The 23,316-nt window shown below is 47.5% G+C and overlaps 1 protein-coding gene and 1 long non-coding RNA gene across 18 annotated transcripts in view; one reads left to right on the forward strand and one right to left on the reverse strand.

The window, feature by feature from the left end:
- The window catches only part of Mprip (myosin phosphatase Rho interacting protein), a 118,393-nt gene that overhangs the window by 55,257 nt on the left and 39,820 nt on the right, over window positions 1-23,316 (forward strand). For 8 of the 17 annotated variants that reach the window (XR_003949455.1, NM_001368931.1, XM_030246040.1 and 5 more), the window contains exons 4-7: window positions 9,826-9,977; window positions 13,782-13,866; window positions 18,104-18,338; window positions 19,346-19,856. Coding sequence is in view for 16 of the 17 variants with exons in the window: in NM_001368931.1 (NP_001355860.1) it covers window positions 9,826-9,977; window positions 13,782-13,866; window positions 18,104-18,338; window positions 19,346-19,856 (983 nt within the window). In the remaining variant the exon portion in view is untranslated. The other 9 variants (XM_006533433.2, XM_006533441.2, XM_006533440.2 and 6 more) reach the window with 4 other exon arrangements.
- 1700007J10Rik (RIKEN cDNA 1700007J10 gene) lies at window positions 8,191-22,428 on the reverse strand. Its single transcript, NR_045476.1, has 6 exons — window positions 22,312-22,428; window positions 18,243-18,322; window positions 16,069-16,490; window positions 13,752-13,902; window positions 12,322-12,456; window positions 8,191-8,396 (listed from the first exon to the last, which is right to left on the reverse strand). It is a non-coding gene; the product is annotated as an RIKEN cDNA 1700007J10 gene (long non-coding RNA).

Here is a 23,316-nt window from a genome sequence, read left to right on the forward strand (position 1 = left end):
CCTAGACAGCAGAAGTGATCAGGCTCTGAAGTGAAATCCATACAATACACTAGGACCTCTTTTCTGCTTGTGTCATGAGAGGCCTGCCTGTGGGTGGCTCATGGAAGAACATGTGCCAGTAGGGCGGGCTACAGGCTGCCATCTGTGACAGTCCTTGTCACTGTCAAAGCAATCATAGAACAGGCTACAGAATCTAGATGGATGAGTCACGTTTGGTTTTGTATGAGTACACTGGTACCTGACTGCCTGCATGACCTACCTTCCTGCTTCTCCAGGCTTGTGTGGGTTTCTTGCTGTGACTGTCTGTTCTCTCTAACATATGCTGCTCCCTCTTGACCCTGTTCTGCTTGCTTGGGAGGCTTATCTCAAGAACGCATAGTAGATACGACTGTCCCTCCCATTCTTGTAGCAATCTTTTTTGAGGCCTCTGCTGCACTTGGTATGTCTATGTGATCTGCCTGACTCATCTCCCAGTTCAGCCCCAGGGGTCAGGGCTTTTGTCACTCAGTTTCTTGCTGCTCTCCTGGCACTGGTTGCCAGCATCAGCCTTGGCATGCTGCTTTACCCTCCCAGTAGCTTCCTTCTGCCTGTAGAGGAGATGATGCTACCTCACAGTTACAGAAATATGACTACTTATGGAATCTGTCCCTCTGCTCTCCTGCTCTTGGAGCCCACCTCTTCATAGGACTTCATAGATTAATCTAGCCCCCATGTTACTAGCATCTGGAGGAGTCTTAATAGCATGTGTCTGACCTTTTTGCCTCTGTCTTAGTTCTGGTTTCCATTGCTGTGAACAGACACCATGACCAAGGCAACTCTTATAAAGGACAACATTTATTTGGGGCTGGCTTACAGGTTCAGAAGTTTAGTCCATTATTATCAAGGCAGGAGCATGGCAGCATCCAGGCAAGCATAGCATGGGAGTTGCTGAGAGTTCTACATCTTGTTTCAAAGACCAACAGGAGAAGACTGGTTCCCAGGCAGCTAGGAGGAGGGTCTCAAAGTCTACTCCCACAGTGACACACTTCCTCCAATACCTAATTGTGCCACTTACTCCCTGGGGCAAGCATATTAATTCAGCTGTGTGTGCCCTCTTTCCCTCTGCACTGTGCAAACCTATGGTGGGTACCATAGCTCACTCACTATAGCTCTTGGCATTGTGTCTAGTGGGTCCTTTTAGAGTTAGTGACATGGGAACAGGCCACTAGCTGCTGCAAATGACATTCAAACAAGTGGCCATTCTACTGGTGGGAAGGATATGGATGTCTTCTCGGTTGTGCTAAGAACTTTGACATCTGGCTCTAGGATATAGGTTGCATGCTGGTCTTAAAGATGCTGGCTGTGTTGGAAGACTCAGGCCTTTCAGGCGGGCAGATTTTGTGTGGTTTTACCTAGCATTGCCACAATCCAAAAATAGTGGTTCATAAGTCAGCTGCTGCTGCTGTCCCTGGTAGTAAAGGTGGAAGGGCAAGGCCATGCCCACTGGTGGTGGCCTGCATTCTGAATCCACTGGAAGGGCGTATGCAAGGCTGTCAGAACTAGACAGAACCAGAGTTGACCATCTTATATTAGCTGTGCCCAGCGCCATCTGCAGAACTGCCACTTTGACATAAGGGTGTGCTGGCCAGCAAGGCATACTTCTTATCCTGTTTCTGCTCCAGCTGTGTTTATTGTTTTCAACTTGGGAATCTGAATTGGTCTAGGCTCTGTATGTATGTGTGTGTGCATGTGCGCATGAGTGCAAGCTTCGTCTGTCTATCTCTGTGCGTCTGTCCAGATCAGATATGCATCACAAAAGTTTAGCTGTTCTTATTTGCTAGTTCTGTGGCACTGAGTACACTCAGACTGCTGTGCAGCCATCACTACCATGTCCTCCAGAACACTAACGCCCTATTCTTCTCTCGTAGCCCTTAGCCCATTCTACTTAAAGTTTCTGTGAATCTGACTTGCTAAGCCCCTTAATTAAGTGCAGCTACAATCTGTGTCATATTGTAACTAGCTAACTTCACTCAGGCTTTATCCATTTTTTAACACTTACCAGAACTTTATTTTTTTATAATTAAATACTATTGCATCATATGCATGTTCCACATCTTGTTCATTTATTTATTTATTTTTATTAGGTATTTTCCTCATTTACATTTCCAATGCTATTCCAAAAGTCCCCCACACGCTCCCCCACCCACTCCCCTACCCACCCACTCCCACTTCTTGGCCCTCATTTAGTTTTAGTATGAACATAATGACATATGAACATATCATATGTATGACATGTTATCATATATAATATGAATACCTATGAAGAAGTAGCATTGCTTCTGCTTCTCATCTGGTGTAGATAATGTCATGGTAAACATGGAGTGTTTGGTTTCCCCCAGTGCCTGATTTTATGTGGTACTGTGGGGCCTAGGGCTTTGCTTATGTTAGTCAGGCACGTGCTGCTGATAGATGTTTCATTAATTACTGAGGAGACTCCATGGCTCTTTTCCATAGCAGCTGCACCATCATATATTCCTGTAGGTGATATAAGAAGGCTCTAGCTCTTCATACATTGTACAGCCTCATCAGCATCTGTTGCTATCATCCTAACACACTTTGCTGTGGTATCTTCTGTTCTGGGTTTGATTTGTGTTCCCTGATGACTTAGGATGTTGCACATGTTTTCATGGGCTTATCAGGTGTTTAGAGAAATGGCTGTTCAAATCTGCCCACTTGTTTTTTTACTGTAATGTTTTTGCTCTAGTGTTTTAGTTCTTTCTACATCTTGAAAATTGAGTTTTAGTAGCTGTATGGTTTACAAGTGTTTGTCTTTTCCCCTATCCCTTTTGGAAGCAGGATGTTGACATCCAGCCCAGCTACCTTGACTCCCATGTCTGGAGTATGGGTTTATTGTGGGGTGTTTGTTTGTTTGTTTGTTTGTTTAACTGTTGCTATTTGTTTTGACAGGTCTTGGTGACTTATCTTTGAACTTTCTGTCATTTTGCTCTAGCTATCTAAGTGCTCTGATCATAGGCCTATGCCACCACATCAAATGCCTCTTTTGAACTTACATAACAAGTTGTTGTCACATATGGTATATAGCAAGTTCTTAAGATGGTCAAGTGGGTAAAGATGATCTCAGCTCCCCTCTCTTCAACTTTAGGACTAAAGTAGGCCTTGGCTGGGTGGTGAGGGCTTCTTAAAGGAAGATCACTGTCAAAGGCCTTGGCTCCTTAATAGAACCTGCGTGTCTTGCTGCCTCACCAGTAGCTCCAAAGAAATTGAGCCGTCATAACAGATGTGAGAAGGAACTGCTAGGGCTTGTCATATTCTTATATGACAAGAAAGGTCCTTGTTATATTCTTTTCACTCTTGCAAAACAAATTTAGATAGCCTAACAATGCCCCCTGGAAGCTGTGGGTCGGTTCTGTACCTCCACATAAAGTCTCTGGACCTCTGCATATAAAGCTGTCTGAGTGGGTGAAGGTACCCGGCACCAGTCCTCACAGCCTGAGTTCAGTTCCCAGGATCCACGTGGGAGAAGGAGAGAACTAACTCCCATAAGTTGTTCTCTGACCTCCAAACTTATACTGTGTGGCATGAGTGTACAAGCACAGTAAAGAAATGTAATAAAAAGTAAATATCCTTTTAAAGTAAAAATATTGACTTTTAATATTTCATTGCATATTAAGTGTGTGCACTCCTGTATATATATGTCCATCACACAGTAAAAGTGGTGTTTTCTGTGGATCTCAGGTGTTTTTGAAAAACCCATCCTAGGCCATGGAAAGATGGCTCAGCAGTTAAGAATGCTGGCAATATCTGGGTTAGTGGTGGCACACGCCTTTAATCCCAGCAGAGGCTGGCAGGTCTTTGAGTTGGAGGCCAGCCAGGTTTACAAAGTGAGTTCCAGGACAGCTAGGCCTACACTTAGAAACCCTGTCTCGAAAAACTAAAAAGAAAAAAAGAAAGATAAAAATACCTTGAGTTCAGTACACACCCCTGGGAGGCCTGCTCTTTTCTGAAGGGAAATGGATGAGGAGTTGCATCTAAGGGAGAGGTGAGGTTGGGGATGTAATGAGTGGGTGGGAGTCGTGGAGGGAGGGGAACTGCAGTCAGGATGTATTGAAAACAGAAAAATCAATTTAAAAAGAAGAGGGTGAGGAGAAGGGTGGTGGTGGTGGTGGCGGCGGTGACGATGATGGTGACGATGATAGCAGCTGCTCTTTTAAAGGACCCAAGTTCAGTTTCCACCTTCTGCATGGCAGCTCACAAGTGTCTGTAACTCTAATTCTAGGGGATCCAACACTCTCACACAGAGATACAAATAGGCAAAACACTGATGCACATAAAATAAAAGTAAATCATTAGAAAAAAGAAAAGAAAAGGTCTCAGAACTTGGGTAGTGGGTAGGGTCAAGCTTCACTCTGACAAGCCCTTCTAGACTGTCAGATGTGGGAAGTAGTAACTCTATCTATGCCAGGGGGAAAGTGGGTTTCTGTAGGATTATCTCCTTTCACATTTGAATGAAGGATGATAAACCACTATGTGGCCTCTAAGCCACCTCTGGTTCCATAATAGCAGCTACTATTAACCAGCTTCACTTGGCAGCTTATCCCATTTTCTTTCTCTTTTCTGGCTTAAACTCTTTTCCTAAACTCTCCAGGATCAATAACAAAAAGGGTGGGCCAAGTGTAGTGCACACACTTGTAATATCAGTGGTCAGACGAGTAAAGGGATCAGAAGTTCATGAGTTGGTTTCCTCAGAGTCTCCTGCTGGGGTATGATGGAGAGTAGCAGGAGTTGTCCCAACTCAGCAGGGTCACCTTGGCCCCGACAGTTTCCTGGATGCAGTGCATACCCAGGCCACCCGGCAGAAGACCGAGGATAGGGCTAAGCTCTCAGTATACTCTGCCCCATCTTTGATGAGAAGCCCTTGTCCTGTCTTCCCTGCTCCAGTTTGCCACCCTCCTTCTTAAGTGACCATCAGCTTATAACAGCTTTGCTCTGCTGTCCTAGCTCTGGCAGTATGGGGACCTGAGAAGGACTGGAGACCAGGTGGCTGGATTTTCTCTCTCTCTCTCTCTCTCTCCTCTCTCTCTCTCTCTCTCTCTCTCTCTCTCTCTCTCTCTCTCTCAACAAGAAAATAGAAAATTTAGGTGAAGCCTTGTGTCTTTGGAGACCTGAGTTACTAACCTTCTTCTGCCTGAATTTAGGTTACAGCATAAATATTTGGCCTTGCTTTTAGAACTTGGGTTTCAATCCTGCATAGCTACTTTCTAACATATTAGCTTCTCAGTGTCCCTGCTCCCTGTCTGTAAGGTATATATGGAAAATGGAGCTTCCCACATCTTGGGGCTGTAGGCATATTCAGCAGGAGGTTAGGGATGGGGCTAGAACCTGGGGTATATTTAGGGCGAGTAGCACTTCTACCAGTGTGCTGTGACACTAGTACTTATTCCTTCGAGTAGCACTGTCGAGAGCTGTAAAGAACTTTTCTCAGCAGGTTGTCAGTGCGAACCTAACCTACTGCCCGAGAGTAGTAGTTGGAATTATATGGTAACTATTCGTTTTACAAGTTAAGGCCAATTATCTCAGCTGATTCCATTTCCTTGCTATTGTAAAAAGGACAGGGATAAATATAAGCATGCAGGTATCTGTAGTAGAAGACACTCTGTGCACCTCCCTGAGAGTGGTAAGCTGGAGCATAGCAAGTTCTGCCCTAGTTCTCTGAGGAGCTTCCACATTCCTTTCTGTAGTGGCCGCACTCACTCCCCCCAGCACTGGGTTGCTCTCTCCCCATATCCTCACCAGTATTCATTGTCATTTTCTTGATTACCATTCTCACTAGAGTAACATGGAGTCACAGAATAGTTTGGTACACATATACAAATAGAATTTTATTGAGCAAAAAAGAAAAATGAGATTATGAAATTTCAAGAAATTGGATAGAGCTGGGTGGGAAACATTACTTTTAAGTGAGGTGACCTAGGCTCAGAAGCGCAGAACTCTAAGGATTCTCTCCTGGGTGCAGATCCTGAGCTCCAGCTGCTAAATATGCGTGTCCAAGCTGGAGAAATGTGAATAAAACGCAGAAAGCTAGAGAGGGCCACTTAGGACTAGGAAAAAAAGATTCATTAAGGGGGGAGGATGGGGACAGGAGCAGAGCAAAGTTACCGGAGAAATACTAGGGCACGGGGCACAGTGGAGGTGGGCAGGGAAAGGAGGGGAGTGCATGAAATCAATAAAAATGAAGTATGTGTGAAAACACCAGATGGAAACTAATTTTAAAAATAAGAGCTACAAGGTGGCACAAATGGGGAAAGGTGCCTGCCACCAAGCCTGATGGCCAGAGTTCAGTTCCCAGGATGCCATGGTGGAAGGAGAGAATCATCTCCTGAAGAATCATACCTTTGGCCTCCGTATGTGTGTTATGGCCTCGGTGAGCTCACACGTGTGTGTGTGTGTGTGTGTGCACGCAGGTATTCTAAATCCACAGAAAACTCTGAAAAAGGAAAAATAGCTTTCATTATAATGCCCTTATAAAAGTGTTATTTATGTAACTCCCATTAAAAAAGAAGACCAGTGAAAGGGAGAAGGGGAATGTGGAGTGGAGCCAGGAAGATGGTCCAGTGGATAATGCACTTGCCCCACAAATGTGAGGACTTGAGTTCAGATCTCCAGAGTCCACATAAAACTGGGGTTGGTAGTATCTATCCAGCACTCTTAGGGTGAGATAGGGGAATCCCTATCATCTTGAAAGCAAGAGTCCTTTGTTCATGTCCTGGTGAACAATAAAGAGACACTGTTTCAAACAAGGTGCAAGGTGAGCTAGCCCAAGCACACCCATGCCTAATACCCATGTTAGTGGGAGGTCACTCTTGCTTTTTGGTTTGGTTTGGTTTGGTTCCAGAGCTTTTCACAGCTAGAATGAAAGTCAAGTCAAACATTCAGCAGCTTTGGGAATTAGTCTGTTGCATTTGAAGGAGTTAAACATATAGTTCCCATTTGAACTAGCAATTCCTCATCTAGCTATCCACCTGGGAGCAGTGAAAGAATGTGGCCATTCAAACACATGAATATGAGTATCCATATATAGCAGTTTTATTTACAGCAGTTCCAAGTGGAAACAACCTAGGTGTCCTTTGGTGGTAAAGCGAGAAAGCTGAATGGGACTTGTCTACATGATAGATTCACCTGGACAAAAGTAAGCTGTTGAAACTTCAGAGTGCGGTGAAGAAAGGAGGAGCTTCCAGATACAAAAGGCTTTACCCTGTGTGTGGTTCCGTTTAGATAAAGTATTGGATGGGTGATGAGGCAGAGGGATTGGAGGGAGACAGAGGGAAATGATGCCTAAAGGCCTGAGGTCAGTAGGGGTGAGTATTGTACAATTCTGTAAATGCTGAATAACCATTGAACTGTACTCTGTAAACAGGTAAGTTGTGTGATATAAATTATGTCTCAATAAAGTTGCTATTAAAGAGGAATTAGCTGTGAATGAGAAGCTTTAATTTGGGAATAGTTTGTTCCCACTTCATGAAAGTCCTGTGAGTGGCTTGGGCTCTAGTTACCCCTTCCTTTTGTGAGGTTTCCTGATTGTTGATTCCTGAGTGTGTGGTAGGGTCCAGTAATGCCTCCTGGTTAGCACGGGGCCAGTGGGGGCATCAAAAGCACCACTCAAAAGGGAGTGTTAATTTCTTTCTGTCCCGGCTTAGTTTGTCTTTCTGGTTTTGTTTTTTGAGAGACTGTCTCTATCTAGCCCTGGCTAGCTTGGTTGGCCTCACTTTCAGAAGGCCTCCTTACTTTACTTCCCAAGTTCTGGGATTGTAGGTATTCACCAACATACATGCCTGGCTGTCTTTGCCTTTTATTGACCATTCTGAAACCCTTTCTAAAGGAAGTAGAGCTGAGGTCAGGGAGGTAGAGAGGTTGAAGGCTGAGGCCATGGCTATACTCAGCTGTAAGACTGCATCTTTGGCTCATTGTCCAGATTTTAGTACTGACTGTTGCTGTGCAAAATGGAGGAGTTGGGCTGTAGGGACCTGAACAGTTTGGTGACATTGAATCCTTGAACATCCTGGTGGCCAATCCCTTGAGAAGAAAATAACCAGGAATTTTGTTGCTATGTTTTATCATCTCTACTTAACATCTTTTTGTATGATATAGTGTCATAGTTCATAATCTATTCACATAGGTCTGAAATCCATCATGGCCATTGTCAGTGTTTTAATCCCAAGGACTGGGAAAGAGTTCCAGCAGTAGAGAAGAAGAGGCATCCTTTGCAGTTCCTTTCATCTGGTCACTACTGGCTGTCGGCACAGCTTCTGTCACTCAGTTCTCACAATCCTCATAGCGATAGTTTTCTGTCTCAGAAATACGATGTGTCTTGTCCATGGGTGAATGAAGAACACTTGTTTCTGTATAGGAAAGGACAGTTTACCCAAAGCAGGTTTAGGAGACTGCTAGAGAGGGCCTGTAATTAAGACTCAAGTGGAATAGAAGGGACTGGCATTGGAAAGAAGAGGTAAGGAAAATTAGGACCCTGTCCTGGGCTTCCTGATCCAGAAAGTGAGCAGGATTTGGATCTAGGCAAGATGGGGCATTAGACTACTGTCTCTGTCCACTGCTCCCTGAAAAGACCTGCTGCTCAGTTGCAGAACTGCCTATGCTACAAGGCTATGCTGGACCCTCATGGTACCCTCCCCAGGGTGTGTGCTCTTGAGCTCTGAGGCTCACCAGAAAGTCTTGTGATCCAGCTTTCAGCCATGGGGAAGGAAGCATGGGCCTTGTGTGGATGAGAGCTCTGCTATCCTGGGGCTGCCTCATCCCACCCCCAACAAACTCTCTGAAATTTTCGTCATCAAGCAAGTTAGAACTCTTCGACCAGCCTGATGACTTTAATTGGAAAGGGACTGCAAAAGATTTGTCTAACAGGCACTTGACAGATGAAGCCCATGGGATAATGATTCTGAGCTCAGGGTGGGTACCAGGCCTCATACCCTGCTCTCAGACAAGGGTACTCTCAGTCTGGTTAGCAAGATGGTGATAAAAATGGGTCTGTAGAACTACAGAGGGAGGCAGGCCAACCACAAGTGTCCAACTGCTGCTCTAAGCATTTAGTGCTAAGAAAGGAAGCCCACCAAGTAGTAGACCTTGGATAGTTTGGTGAGAAGTTGCTGTCTGCCCCAAAGTCCACCCACCTGTGGCTTCTGGAGCAGGCTATGCTAGTGTTTCCCAGTGTGAAGCAACTGGCATGATAGGATACATTGCAGCCAGTCTGCCTTCCCAGAGTATATGTGTTAAAACATTCCAGTGTCTTAAATGGTGTGTATATATTATATCCATGTGTGCATGTATGTTGACCTTTGCCCTCCAAGAAGTCTCAGCAGGATTCCTTAAAGCCCAGACAGGTATGGGTGAGCCTTTGGGTCTGTCTCCCAATCTTAGAGCTAGTGCTCAAAGATGTGGCTCTATTTACCTACCTCCTTACGTGTTTTTTTGTTTGTTTGTTTGTTTTTTTTTTTTCTATTTTGAATCTACTATTCCCGAAGCTTTTCCTCACTGATCTGAGACTAGGATCTTGGCTGCCTGCTCTCCCTAGCATTCCTCACTGAGCACTGTCCTGACCCCTCCTGCGGTGCAAGCCAGGACACTGTTCTCCATGTAGAAAATAAAGTCCAGAGGGTGTGTCCTCTACATAAGTCCAGCTTGGCTTGCCCCACCGTGGATGGGTGGGTAGGAAGTGGTGCTGTGAAGGCTGAGGACTGAAGGCAAGGGGTGGGTCCTGCTGGTGGCTGTGGGACCTGACACACCACCCCTTTTGAGTGACTTGTTTTGTCCTTGCAGCCCACCACCCTCCCTCAGGGCACCATCAACATGAACCAGTGCACAGATGTGGTGGATGGGGAGGCCCGCACAGGGCAGAAGTTCTCCCTCTGCATCCTGACACCTGACAAGGAACATTTTATCAGGGCAGAAACCAAGGAGATCATCAGTGGGTAAGTTGGCCAGAGCCACAGGAGGCACTGTCTGTTTGCTCACCCATTTCTGGGGACTCCAGGGCTTCTAGGTCTTCCTTGGAACTCTTCACTGATTGGTCGTCCTCCCACCCCACACCTCATCCTCACCCTGTGCCTCCTTGGCACTCAGCACACAGTGCTGCTCCTGCCTTCCCCTCAAGTAAAATAAGCCCTCTTTTCTAGGCTGTGTATCAGGCAGCCTGCGTGGCGGCCCCTTTGAGAAACGTCCCGTGTAGCACCAAAGCCTCCAGGTGATTCACATGCATGTATTTTCGGTCCTCAGTGATTAACCCCATTCATTCTCTACGGCTGGAAGAGGGCAGGTGTGTCATCAAGGCTCTGTCTGAGGTTGAGGGGTATAGGCTGTGTATAGCACAGGGTAGAGGGAAGTAAGGACATGAAGCCATCTGGTTTAAGCAAGTACAAGGCCATTGGGAGCATTGTCTTTTTCTAGCATCCTTTAGTTGCATCTCTAGTGTTGCTTTTCAGGAAACCAGACTATACTGGCCAAGAGATAACATTTGGTAGGTGACTGAGAATTCTCCTTTCTAGGTTCCTAGAACAACCTGAAGGAGTACTTTGTGTGTCTTCCTGACCTTAACCCAGAACCCAAGATTTAAGAGTTTCCAGGGCTTCTAATGAACCCATCCTCTATACCAAGCAATCTGACGGTCAAGAGTAAGGGAGCAGTCAGGTGTGAGTGATCATCTGTACTTCTGACTGCAGCTGGTGCTACCTGGTCTAATATAGCACACATTTCCCAAGTGGATCTTCCTAGAGAGCCTCATCCTCCTAGACTTGGATCTAGGAGAGGGCCTGAATGGCAGATGGGACTGAAAAGGTAGTCAGAGGTCTCTAGGACAAGCAGGGAGTATCTGAAACTGGGTTGATGATGCCATGTGGCTCAGAGAGATGATGTTTAGCATCTGACTGATTGGTCCTTTGACAACTACCTTGGGGTCCTGGCTCTGCTCTTGAGCCTCTCTCCTAGGTTACTTCTCTGTCATCTGTTCTGTCAGCATACCATGGAGGCCTGCTAGATAGACATGGTTATTAATTAACTGACCAAGTTACCAGAGGCATATAACTTCAAAATCCTGTATGCAGGCTCATACTCCTTGGGGTCCACAGCTTATACGGCAGCTTGAATTATAGCAAGTCTACTGAAACTCTTTCTCTCCCCTCATTCTTGAAACCCCTTTTCTGACCCAAGCAGTAGCTTCTTTTTTGTTTTGTTGTGTTTTTGGTTTTTGGTTTTTTGAGACAGGGTTTCTCTGTGCAGCCCTGGCTGTCCTGGAACTTACTCTGTAGACCAGGCTGTCCTCGAACTCAGAAATCCGGCCAGCTCAAGCAGTAGCTTCTTTAGCCTTGCCCACATGCTGGGATCTTTGATGCCCAGAGACATCAGACATGGCACAGATGTTCCAAAACCAGGTGCTTATAATACCCTCACTTTCTGTCTCCTCTAACCTCGGTGCCCTCTCCAGTGCTGTTATGGTTCTTCATCTTCATCTGTGGACTCCAGGCCCATTGGCCTACATGCTCTGTCCACATCCAAAACCAGTTCCTAAGGAGAAGGCACTTTCACCAAGCAGGTAGGGCATCTACCACCTACCCAGCCTCCCTCCCTCATGCCATGAGTGTCTTTCATACTGCTGGGACTATATTTGACACAACTTTTCTAAAGGATTGGTTGGGACTCATTGTTGCTGTCTGGCTCAGCCAGAAGATAGCATTCTCTTCTCTCTGCCCTGCCATCAGCTCTGCCCGTTTTCTCATTCTCACTGATAGCTCTGCCTTCTGGAGTTGGAGAAAATAAGTCCCCACCAACCTCATGTGTACTAACTGGCCCTCTTCTCTTCACTAGATTGTTATTCTTAACATTTCTGACACAACTAAATATGTTGGGCTTCCATGACAAACTCACATGTAGCTGAGTGTAGAAGCACACGCCTGCAATTCCAACTTTTGAGAGACTGGGGCAAGAGGAGAGTTCCAGGACAGCCCAGTAGCCTGGGCTACATAGCAAGACCCTGGTTTGTTTTAAATGGGGGGAGGAAGGAAGAGATAGCAATGTAGACCTGTTCCATCATGGCTCAGCCCTGACAACTCTGATGCTAGTCATGGCAAGCTTGGTAGTGACCAAGAGTCCCAGGCTTCCCTTCCTCAAACTCTTCCCAAGCTTCTAGCTAACTTAGCAACCAAGTTCCTCTTGATGGATGACTCCACCCTCCCAAGGCTCCTTGGTGTTGATAATGGCTAGAGCATATGAAATTTTAAGCACTTGAGAGATTCTACAATCCCTGCCATGTACCCCACATACCTGAGGTCCTTGTGGGAAGATAATCTTGATTTAGGATTCTAGTGAAGTTGTAGGAATCACTCCCTTCACACACACAGCCTCAAGTATCTGACCGAAATATCAGCTGACATGGAACAGTTCTAAGATCCAGGCTTCCTGGAGAAAGGATGGAGTAAGAAGATAGGAGCTCAATGCCCCAGGAAGTCTGCCCATCTGCTGTCTTCCAGATATAACTCCTTCCTCTCATTGGGGCCACGGAGAGGTGACCTACAAGCACCCCTAAGACTCGGAGGGAACTTGTAGGTCCCTGGGCATGGGTTGAGCTGAGGTGAGCAGCCCTTTGTTCAGCAGCTATGGTTCCTACACTTAAACTTGGCTTCCCTAGCTCCCAGCTCCCAAGACTGCTCCAAAAAGCAATGCAATGTTTCTCTCCCCATCCTGCAGCAAACCCAAATTATAGAGGCACCTTAAGGAGCCCTTCTCTTGCCCCAGGGGTACTGATAGGTATGTGGATGTGGCCAGCACCATCACTACTCTAGGCCTGGACCCAGCCTGGGGCCTGGTGTTCTGTGAAGTTTAGAGCCCTGTCTCTCTTGTGGTTCCAGAAGTTATTGCTTGTCTGGAAGGAAGGCTGGCTGTTGTACCCCACTTGGCATTAGCTGAGGCCAGGTTTCAAAAGCAAGCCTTCTTCTGTGTTACAGTCCCTCTGTCCTTCTGAAATTCTGGACCTGCTCTCATTTAGCCACTGGTCTCCCTAGGATATGGTTACATAGAGTGGCAGTGCCAGATCTGGGGTCTTAACCTTTTGTCTATAGATCTTTCCCTAGCTACCAGCTCCATGCTTTCTGTTGCTGGCCCAGAATGGCTTTCTAGAATGCTGGGTCTAGTGAAGGATCCTTTGCAACTGTGTAGCTTTGTTTAAACCTGGTGTGTGTGGCATTTTTCCTCTGTAAGTGGTGGTCTGATTTATTAGCCTCTTACTCCTGAGGTGAGCCACCATGAGAACTTTGCTGATAGAACTCCAAATTTTTTACCTTTCAGCCAGTGTCTGCCCCAGTAGCCCTAATTGGCCGCCAGTCATTGCCTGGTTGTGCAATCACTAAATCCAAATCTGGGTGGGCAGTTTTTAAGTTGAGACTAGACCAGTAATGGCACAGTGCTCTCCCTGTGTCCCAGGATGCCTTTGTTAGAACAGAGAAGTCATCTTGCTCTGAGTCCATAGTGGCCAGGGAAGCGTCATTGTCTCTCCTTGTCCTGATACAGCCAGTGCTTTTCCTGACTTGTGAAATGACACAGTCTCAACAGCTACTGCACTCTGATCTGGAGTAACACCCACCTTGCTCAGTGTCTGACCACTGGATAGGTATCTCCAAAAAGAGTACCTAAGAGCCTGAGGTCTTTGCCAACCCAGCAAGGCGTGGAGTCATAGGTCCTGAAAGGCAGGGATTTACCTGGTACTATTTCTCATCCTGTCTTCCCAGGTGGTTAGAGATGCTCATGGTGTATCCTCGAACCAACAAGCAGAACCAGAAGAAGAAACGGAAAGTAGAGCCACCTACCCCACAGGTAGGCTGGGCGACGTGTCCCCTAGTGGAACTGGGCCTGGGAAGAAGTGAGGGCAAGAGGGTGGAGAAGATCTGGCCAGGGCTGAGGTGGTCACACTTTGCATGCCTCTTCCTCCCTCCTGCCTGTACCCTAGGAGCCATATTTAGGTCACTGAGCAGACTAGCCTGCTAGAGTGCCCTGGGCTGTCTTCAGGAGGGTTTGAACCAGCAGGCAAATAGTGAGCAATAGCAGCTTAGCCTGTGTCCCTTCCCCTGGCATCCATCCCATCTACTTCTGGGAACGGAAGAATGGTGCACTCTTCTGCCACTTCCAGAGGAAAGAAGTAACCCTGAGCAACAGGGAAAGGGAAACCTGGTAGGTCCCTGCCCTGACTAGTCCCTGTGTGACCAGAGCTAGGTAGGTGGCTGGGGCAGACGAACCAGGTCCAGTCCTTCCCTCCCTTCCTCCTTCTCTGCCTCCCTGTATCCCTCTCATCCTCATTCCCTCCCTCCTCCTAGCCAGTATCCTGGGCTCATGGCAGGAAGTGCGCTGCCCCTATTCTTGCTGTGTTCACCACACCCTTAGGCTCTGGAAGGGTGAAGTCACCATTCTGAATTTCCAGCAAGGGCCTTTTGCTAGGGTGGTTGTAGGTACTTAAGGTTCATCTTTTCCCCTCTGTACCAAATGTTGCTTTCATCAGGATTTTTACCTACGTTGGACAAATCAAGTCAGTCCTAAGAATGAACAAAATTCATTCTTGAATGTGGTCTTATGAGCCTCACAAACCCAGAGTCTTGTGGAAGCAGAGAGGCAGCCCAAGATAGGAGCCTGCGTCCCTGAGCCAAGCAGTCTTTCTAGCTTCTCTAGCTTCTTGGGCTGCAAAAGAAAGACAGCCAGAGGCTGCTGACCTGGATCTCCACAACTCTAGACTACTGTGGACAGTTAATCCTACTAGTAGGATGTAGCCCAGGTCTGTGTCTGGTGACCAGCATCCATCCTGCATCTCATCCTTACCCAAGAAGCCCCAGAGGGCACCCAAGCCAGCCTTCCCCAGATAACAGTGCCCCCAACTGGAGTCATTTAAAACATGCAATCAAAGAAATTTAAAAATGTAGTCAGTTTCCCAGAAACTGAAAGTAGAGCCTTTTGCTTGGGAGCAGCAGTTAATGCTCAAAATCTCCCAAGCTGCCTGGTTTGAGAGAAAAGTCCTGGCTGAGTAACAGTGGTTAGGGTTACGCCTTGTTTCCATGGTGATGCCTTGGAAGCATTGCAGCATAGAGCTTCTGCCTCCAAATATGGTAACTCTCTATGTACCAGAGACAGCCTGGGTCAGGCTAGAAATTTGGGTGTATCCCCTCCCCCACAACTTTGTCTCTTCCAAATGAAGCTGCCCTGTGGCCAGGCTCCAACTTTCTGGGCCAGTAGAAAGAGCCCTATGATCCCAGAACAGGAATCACCCCTTCCCTGAGGATATGCCTCAGAACTAGGGCACAGAGTTCCTAGCCTCCTCTGCCAGTGTTATGGCATGCCTCTCCCCTTCCCCACAGCTAACCTCTGGTGAGTCTCAGGAAAGAGATTTAGATTGAAGTCTCTGGGTACACCCACACACACTTAAGCAACCTGCTATCAGAGCCATTTATGTGGCAGGTGAGCCCGAAGCTCAGTTTCCATCTCTCTCCCATATCTCTGCACAAAGCCTAGAAGAGTTTCAGGTTAAACCACTCAGGACCAGAAGCTTGGTTTCTGCTGGGCCCAAGCTAAATTCTTCAGGTTGAACCTAAAGAAACTTAGATGATAGAGGTGATGTTCACCAGACATATAGGTCCTTGAAAAGAAGGCTTAGAGTAGAAGGAAACAAGAGTCCCCCAAGGCAGAGTGAGAGCAAGTTTCCTAGCTCTCCCAAGAGTCTGTTACTCATATGGGACTTAGGAGGGTGGCTTTTTTCTCTGCCAGTCCCACAGGCTCGAGGCCCTTGGCAGAGACGTGGGTGAGGTTCCCTGTTCATTTCTAGGATTCATGATTTTTTAAAAGTTTTTTTTAAAGATTTATTTATTTTATGTATATGAGTACACTGTAGCTGTACAGATGGTTGCGAGCCTTCTTGTTGTTGTTGGGAATTGAATTTTTCAGGACTTCTGCTCACTCTGATCAACTCAGCTCTCTCTGGCCCAAAGATTTATTTATTATTACAAATAAGTACACTGTAGCTGCCTTCAGACTCACCAGAAGAGGGCGTCAGATCTCATTACAGATGGTTGTGAGCCACCATGTGGTTGCTGGGGTTTGAAGTCAGGACCTTCGGAAGAGCAGTCAGTGCTCTTAACCTCTGAGCCATCTCGCCAGCCGGATTCATGATGGTGCCCTCTACTTCAAGACTTCTTTCTCACTATGGCCCCTTCTCCATTTTCATGCCAGAGAAATAGAGAATGGCACGCTGAAGAGAGGGTGCGGACTCCCTTTTCCTTGGTTCTGGAAGCCCTTCTCAGTGCCAGGGTCCATCACAGTCTGACAGCATGAACATAGCTGGCTCCTCAGGAATAGGGCGCAATGAACCTGGGCTTCCATACCCTTTGCTGACCCAGGCTGGCTCTGTGCAGTCTGCACCTCTTTGTGGCCACATCCACCAAACTAGATCTTTCATCCACCTGCTCAGAAGAAAAAGAATCTAGCCCAAGAATGGGGATTTGTTTACCTGTCCTCCAGAAGACAGAAGAGAGAACAAGCTCCTTTGGGGTCAGCGGTGTGGGTCAGCCCCGATTATTTGGTTTGAGACCACATGGGAGTGGGATGTGGATATTTATCATCCTCTCTGTCTTTGTGGCAAGATAGTAATCAGCTAAAACCACCCTCTTGGCAGCCCTCTCTGGAGATTGGTTGGGCACAGAATGTGAGTGGGTACTACTGGGCAGCTGGGATTGCCATCCTGTCTTTATCTGGGTTCAACATCTAAAGAGTCCAATTCTCTGTTTACTCAGAAACTGGATTTGTATGTCTGCTGAGTTCTGTTCAGGGCCGTGCCACTTTTGTGCCCTGGGAAAACTGGGAAGTGACTTGGGCTACCAATAAAGAACAACTTGTGCTTGAGAACAAGGTGTTCATGTGACAGGTGTGGGTGTGCAGGTTTCAGTGAGATGCTGTGTGTCTCAGAGTGAGGTGCTCAAACAATAGACATTGGGATTTTCTCAGATCTGGGAACTGGGAAGTTCAAGGTTAAAGAAGCAGCAGATGTGGGCCCACTTCCACAAAGTAGATCTCCTGGCCTCTTTCACAGGTCACTAATTTCATTTGTGAGGGCTCCACCACCTCCACCACCTCCTCCTCCTCCTCCTTCCTCCTCCTCCTTCTCCTTCCTCCTCCCTCCTCTTCCTCCTTCTCCTCCCCCCCCCTCCTCCTCCTCCTCCTCTTCTTCTTCTGCTTTCCTCCTCCTCCTCCTTCATTATTATTATTATTTATTATCACTATCATTATTATTACTATTTTTAAAGATTTATTTATTTATTATATGTGAGTACACTGTAGCTGTCTTCAGACACTCCAGAAGTCAGATCTCATTTCAGATGGTTGTGAGCCACCATGTGGTTGCTGAGATTTGAATTCAAGACCTTCAGAAGAGCAGTCTGTGCTCTTAACCACTGAGCCATCTCTCCAGCCCTTGAGGGGTCCATTTTCAAGACTTAACAAAATCCTAAGGGCCCCACCTCCACAAATCATCATCAAGGGGATAGGATTTCTAATGTAAATGAGCAACAACTGTCAGGCCTTAGTGTCTGTCTTATTTCAGTAGTTCTTTCACATCATCCCTTGTGTTCCATTTAAGCTAAGAGTGGGAAAAACCACAGGGTGCTGTGCAATTCACTTTCTACATTTTCCCCAATGATCTTGATAGCAGTGGGCCTGGCTCAGAGGAGTGTGTTCCTCTTTTGTCTTGTCCTGTCCCCCTTTGTTTATGTCTCAAGTACCTATGAGTATAGGAATGGCAGACTCCTATGAGCTTACCCCTAGTAATTGGGCTGATATTCTAGGCACTGTCTGGCAGTATACAGAGAGAGCTTTTAGATACTTGGTGACATGGCTCTGGTAGAAATCAAGAACCTTTCCTCTGCAAGGCCTCTTGGACAAGGCACTGGTGGGTGCATGACTTCTCATCCCCCAACACTGTTTTGATGTTTTTATATCCCTTGTAATTTAGCAGCCAGAACCTGTGTGCTAGCTTGGGCTATGTGCTCATATGCTACCACCCTCACTGCTCTCTCTCTAGGAGCCTGGGCCTGCTAAGATGGCTGTCACTAGCAGTAGTGGCGGCAGCAGTGGTAGCAGCAGCAGCATTCCCAGTGCTGAGAAAGTTCCCACCACCAAATCCACACTCTGGCAGGAAGAAATGAGAGCCAAAGACCAACCTGATGGGACCAGCCTGAGTCCAGCTCAAAGTCCCAGCCAAAGCCAGCCTCCTGCTGCTTGCACCCCACGGGAACCAGGACTAGAAAGCAAAGAAGGTGAGTAGCAGCTGATCAGCCTGCGGACCTCCTTGTTGTGGTGATCTGTCTTGCTCTGCTGGAGTGGGCCTCTGTCCAGGAAATAGGACGGGACACTGGGCATGTGATACAGGGCCCTAGCTAGAGGCCTGTCATGGGTCCTGAACTCTTCCTCCCTCTGTGCATCGTGCAGCATCAGTTCTGGGCAGCACTGGCCTGGCATGACTAGTTCCTGGCCTATGAGATTCAGCTTGGCTTCTCTACCTCACCTGTGAAGGAGAAAGGTGTAGCACCTACTCCATTGGCCTCAGGTGATCTATAAACACGATTCTTTCTGCCTCTGTGAGATCTCTGTTCCTGTACCACAGGTTCCTACCTCATTAGCTCTTAGAACCTGCTGGGTTGGGTGCTTCCTGTCTTTAGAGGGATAGCAGTTAGGACATCAGTGCCCCTCTCTCCTCATTGTTACCATCTTGGTCAGCTCCTGGCTAAGAAGACGGGCCAGAGAGGACACCATTGACATCACCATGCCCTCTCCACTTAGAATGCTGTGCTGCCCTAGCAGAGTTAGTCCCCTTCTTTGCCTCTCTCAATTGGAGTTCTTTAGCATACACACCTGTCTACATTTACAGTCCAGGTGCTCTACAGCATGCCTATAAAAGGCCTCCTCCCTGCTTCAAAAAAAAAAAAAAACCTAAGCCTGAAAAATGTCCTTTTGGTTGGTTTCTTCCTGTGGTCTGGTAAGAAACCATTGGTTAGGATGGAATCCTGCTTCCCTACCAGAACTGTACGAAAGTCCCTGCCTGCAAAGTGACCAGACTGGAGGAAAGGGTAGGGAGTAAAGGCAATGGAGATGGGTGGTCCATTTCTGCCCACAATTTTCTCCTTTTACCTCTAGCCCATTCATAGCTGTGGGGTGTGAGTATGGAGGGTGTTGAGGCAGCTTCTGGGTGATCATGTGTGGGCTTTTGGAAAGTTCTGATGACAGAACTGACAGCAGTCTGAGCAAGCTTTCTCTTGCCTTCTAGATGAAAGCACCATAAGTGGGGACCGTGTGGATGGTGGTCGGAAAGTACGGGTAGAGAGCGGCTACTTCTCCCTGGAGAAGGCCAAGCAGGACCTGAGGGCTGAGGAGCAGCTGCCCCCACTACTCTCCCCACCCAGCCCCAGCACCCCACACAGCAGGTATGGTTGTCCTGGATCGCCCTCACAGGAACTCAGCCACCCCCTTCACTCCCCAGGTCTTCCAGCCCCAAGCCGAATGGTCTACAGCATCTGCCCTGCCAGCCTGGGTGAGGCCAGCAGGTCACCTAACCACATGGACTCCAGCAGTGCTGGGGGGTGGGGAACAGAGATACTGGGGAGCACCTTTGCCTTTAAAGCCAGCAGGCAGTATGCCGCCCTGGCCGACGTCCCTAAGGCCATCCGGATCAGCCATCGAGAAGCCTTCCAGGTGGAGAGAAGGCGGTTGGAGCATAGGACTCGGGCCCGGAGCCCTGGCAGGGAAGAGGTGGCCCGTCTATTTGGCAACGAGCGGAGGTAAGGAGGGCACTAGAGGGCTAAAATCATGTATGTACTCACACAAGTGTACTTCAGGAACATGATTTCTATTCAGTGTGTGGAGCATTTCCTCTCTGGGTCCCAGTCTGTGGTACTAGTTCTCAGCTCCTGGCAGCCAGATACAGGACTAAGTGCTGGCTTATGTAGGTTGTGCTTCCCAGATTAGGCCCAGTGTGGCTGAGTCTTAGGCTTCTTGGCCTTCTCTCTTATTAGAGAGAACTTCTATTCTCTGAGAAGACTCAGAGCTGCAGATAGGGACTAGGCCCTCCTCATGCTGACAGTTCTGCAGTTGTCAGAGGGCACTGAAGAGATTCCAAGATACAGGAAAGTGAGGGGGCAGCATAGATCCTTCCCACCAAGATGCAAGAGGCAGCCAGAAAAGCTGCTGTGTGTCTCAGCTGCCACTTTTATAAAACCTCTGGGTTTTGCTGAAAGGCTTCCCACCAGTGGCAGAGATAGAGTACTTACTGCTGGAAAGATAAGGCCCTACCTGCTTTTCTTTTGCCCCAAAGTACCAAGCTTGAGGACTAGGGAATGTTCTACCCGTGAGTCCCCCTCTGATTCTCTACCATATCTCTGAGCTGTGTTTTGTGTCCAGGCCAGGTTTCTTGCTTAACACCAGACAGGTTTCTAAAGATCCATGGCTGCCCCCAGGAGAGTTTAAAAGCACATCTGTGTGCTTTGCTGTGGGTGGGAGCACTGCTTTCATTAGCTTTACAAAGAAGTCCTCTATTCAGAAAGGCAACTCCAGAAATATCTGCAGTGTCTTCCCTGCCCTGAGTGCAGGCTGAAGTTCAGTCAGGTGTTGAGGGCAGGATGAGATTAGGGAGGACTTTCTCTTGTCCCCTTTTCTCAACTCAGTTAGTTGACACCCAACCCAGCTTGTTTCAAATGGCCTATGGACCCTCAGGAAGACAGTGGACACTAAGTGCTCCCTGGTATTCCATATAATCGTCAATCTTCACAGTCCAACAGTGGCTCAGGAAAGCACCTGTTACTCTTACCCTTGCTTCAAGGATGTGAAAACTTGGGTGACCCCCATCCCTCATGGTGAATAACAGCTAGTGGGTGGGCCTTCAGCAGGAAGTCTCTGATTCTATGATAGGAACCAGCATCAGAGCTCCTGATGTCCTTCTAAAGCATGTGGGTAGCAGAAATGAAAGGTCTTGTTAACCATTAAGGAGGCCTTCAGGGTGGGCAGGGGCAGGTTTGCGCTGGCTGCTGAGCAGGCTAATTCTGATGGTTCCAAAATGGGGTCAACTATGCTTTACGTTTAGTGGCAGGCCAGAGTTAACATTTTGCCCACCTGCTTGGCTAGGCTCCTTGTCAGAGATGTTAATTTTGAATGCATTCTTGTCTACCTGCCTGAGATAGATGCAGTCTCTAGGCTTTGTTCTTGCATGTTCTTCACCACTATGGGGATGATTCTCAGCTGGTGTTGGTGCCTGGACTACTTCTGCACATTAACCCTGTAACTATCCCTTCCTGAATGATCTTGCTGGTTGGTGTTGCTCTTTGAGGACTGCTATCTGAGGCCCAAGTAGTCCACCTGGTGCTGGACTGGATCCTGGTCTCTGATAAGTTAGAGTGACAAGATGCCAGTTACTTTGCATTGAGTTACTGTAGCCAAGACAGACCTGCCACACAGTAAGGAAGTTGAAAACCTCAGGGTTACTTTTGGAAAACTTCAGTAAGCCAGTAAGCAACCCTACCTGAGTACCAGCAGCCCTGAGCTTGGAATTTGCTCTTGAGACTTCTGAGCCTTTGAAGGAGTTCTTATAGGAGGTTCTTAGACCTGTGTCTGCTAAGTGTGGAGATCCTTATAACACTTTTAGTGACTAACAGAAAGCTAATGGAACTCTGACCTCTCCACCTTGTCAGAGTAGCTTGAGTGAAGCTACTCTGTCACCTCTATTGTTTCAGAAACACCAACTTAGCCACAGAGAACTAGCTATATGCAGAGGTTGCCCAAGCTCCTGGTCTCATCATGTCTTGGCAGCATCTCTGTCAAGCAGCTATAGCAAGTCCCCCCAAGCAAGTAGTTTCTCATGCTAACTACTCTGCTTGGAACCCTATAAACCTATATTCCATGGTGCCAGTCTGGCCTGGCACAGCCCTCCTACTATCCTGGGGCCTTGAAGTACTCTAGCCAGATACAGTGCTCTCAGCCCGAGAAGAAACAGCGGCCCTGGGATGGTGGTGTCCAGCTCTTCTGCAGCAGTCTAGCTATACAGGACACCTTGGCTGCACTTAAAAGATTTTCCTCTACCTGGCAGCCAGCAGCTGCTTAGCTCACTGCTTTCCCAGCCAGTCTCCTCACCTCAGCCTCTATAGGCACAGCAAGCTAACCCAGCACCAGTCTTCTAACGACCCCGAGTATGGAGGCAGAACACACACAAGCCCTCCTGAGCCCTGGCTGCCTTTGCCCTCTTACCTCCCTTGAGGAAAGGAACTGTTAAGGAAGATTTGTAGTGACCTCTGAAAAGAGAGGTTCCTGGGTTCTAGGCCATGACTTCCTCTTGCCTATTAGAGATTTTAACTTTCTGAAAGGGACCTTTATCACTTCCTCTCAGCTCCACACCACTGGTTCAGAATGCATGCCACGCCCACGCTCATTGTGAGGGAGTAGGCTGTCCCTAGGAGAGCAGGCCTTAGGTTTGGTGAGAAGAGACCATCCTCCCAGCAGGTTGAAATCAGCTCTCAGAGCCCAGGTAGGCAGCCCAAGTCTTCTGCCTAATCCCTCAAGGGGACTCCTTAGGCTATGTGGTAATTATGGGTTTCCTCTCTTCAGCCATTACCTTGGGGTTTGCTGCTTTAAATCTTAGATAACTTTGATTTATCATGATTTGAATTTTAAAAGCAGTCTTTTTCTGTTCATTCATTTCCCAGCCTTATTTTCTTTCAGGTCTTGCCCTCTCCACCCTCTGCTGTGTTCGCGCCTCCTCCACCTGCTTCGCTTCCATCTCAGCTCCGTCGTCCCAGCCACAGACCGCCTGACAAGGCCGCTGGCCTTTCACATGAAATCAACTGCTTTGTTTTATTTTGATTTTGATTCCTTTTAATGTTAGCAGAAACTGTTAATTCATGGGCTTTTATCTTGCTAAATTTTGAACACCCTACTGTGGGGTGCATTATAACTAGAGGGTGCAATGTTTGCGGAGGTGGTGGTTGTCCTTCATTGTATCTGACTCAGGGAGGTTACCAAGGTGTACCAAGCTGTATGAGTCCAATGTTGGAGCAGGGCCAGTGCAGGCCCAGTGTGGAAAGGTTCTATGGCTGTTCCAGCCCAGCGTGAATGGGGGAAAGTGGAGCTCAAGTAGACTGAATCTGTGCCCTAAGTCCTATCAGTACTGTGTAAGCAGTGCCTCACTTGTTTAACAGAAAGGCTAACACTGGAGCCCAGTGAGGTAGGCCAGGTGTGCAAGCTGACTACAGGAGC

This window comes from Mus musculus, chromosome 11, assembly GCF_000001635.26.
Source record: "Mus musculus strain C57BL/6J chromosome 11, GRCm38.p6 C57BL/6J".
NCBI lineage: Eukaryota > Metazoa > Chordata > Mammalia > Rodentia > Muridae > Mus > Mus musculus.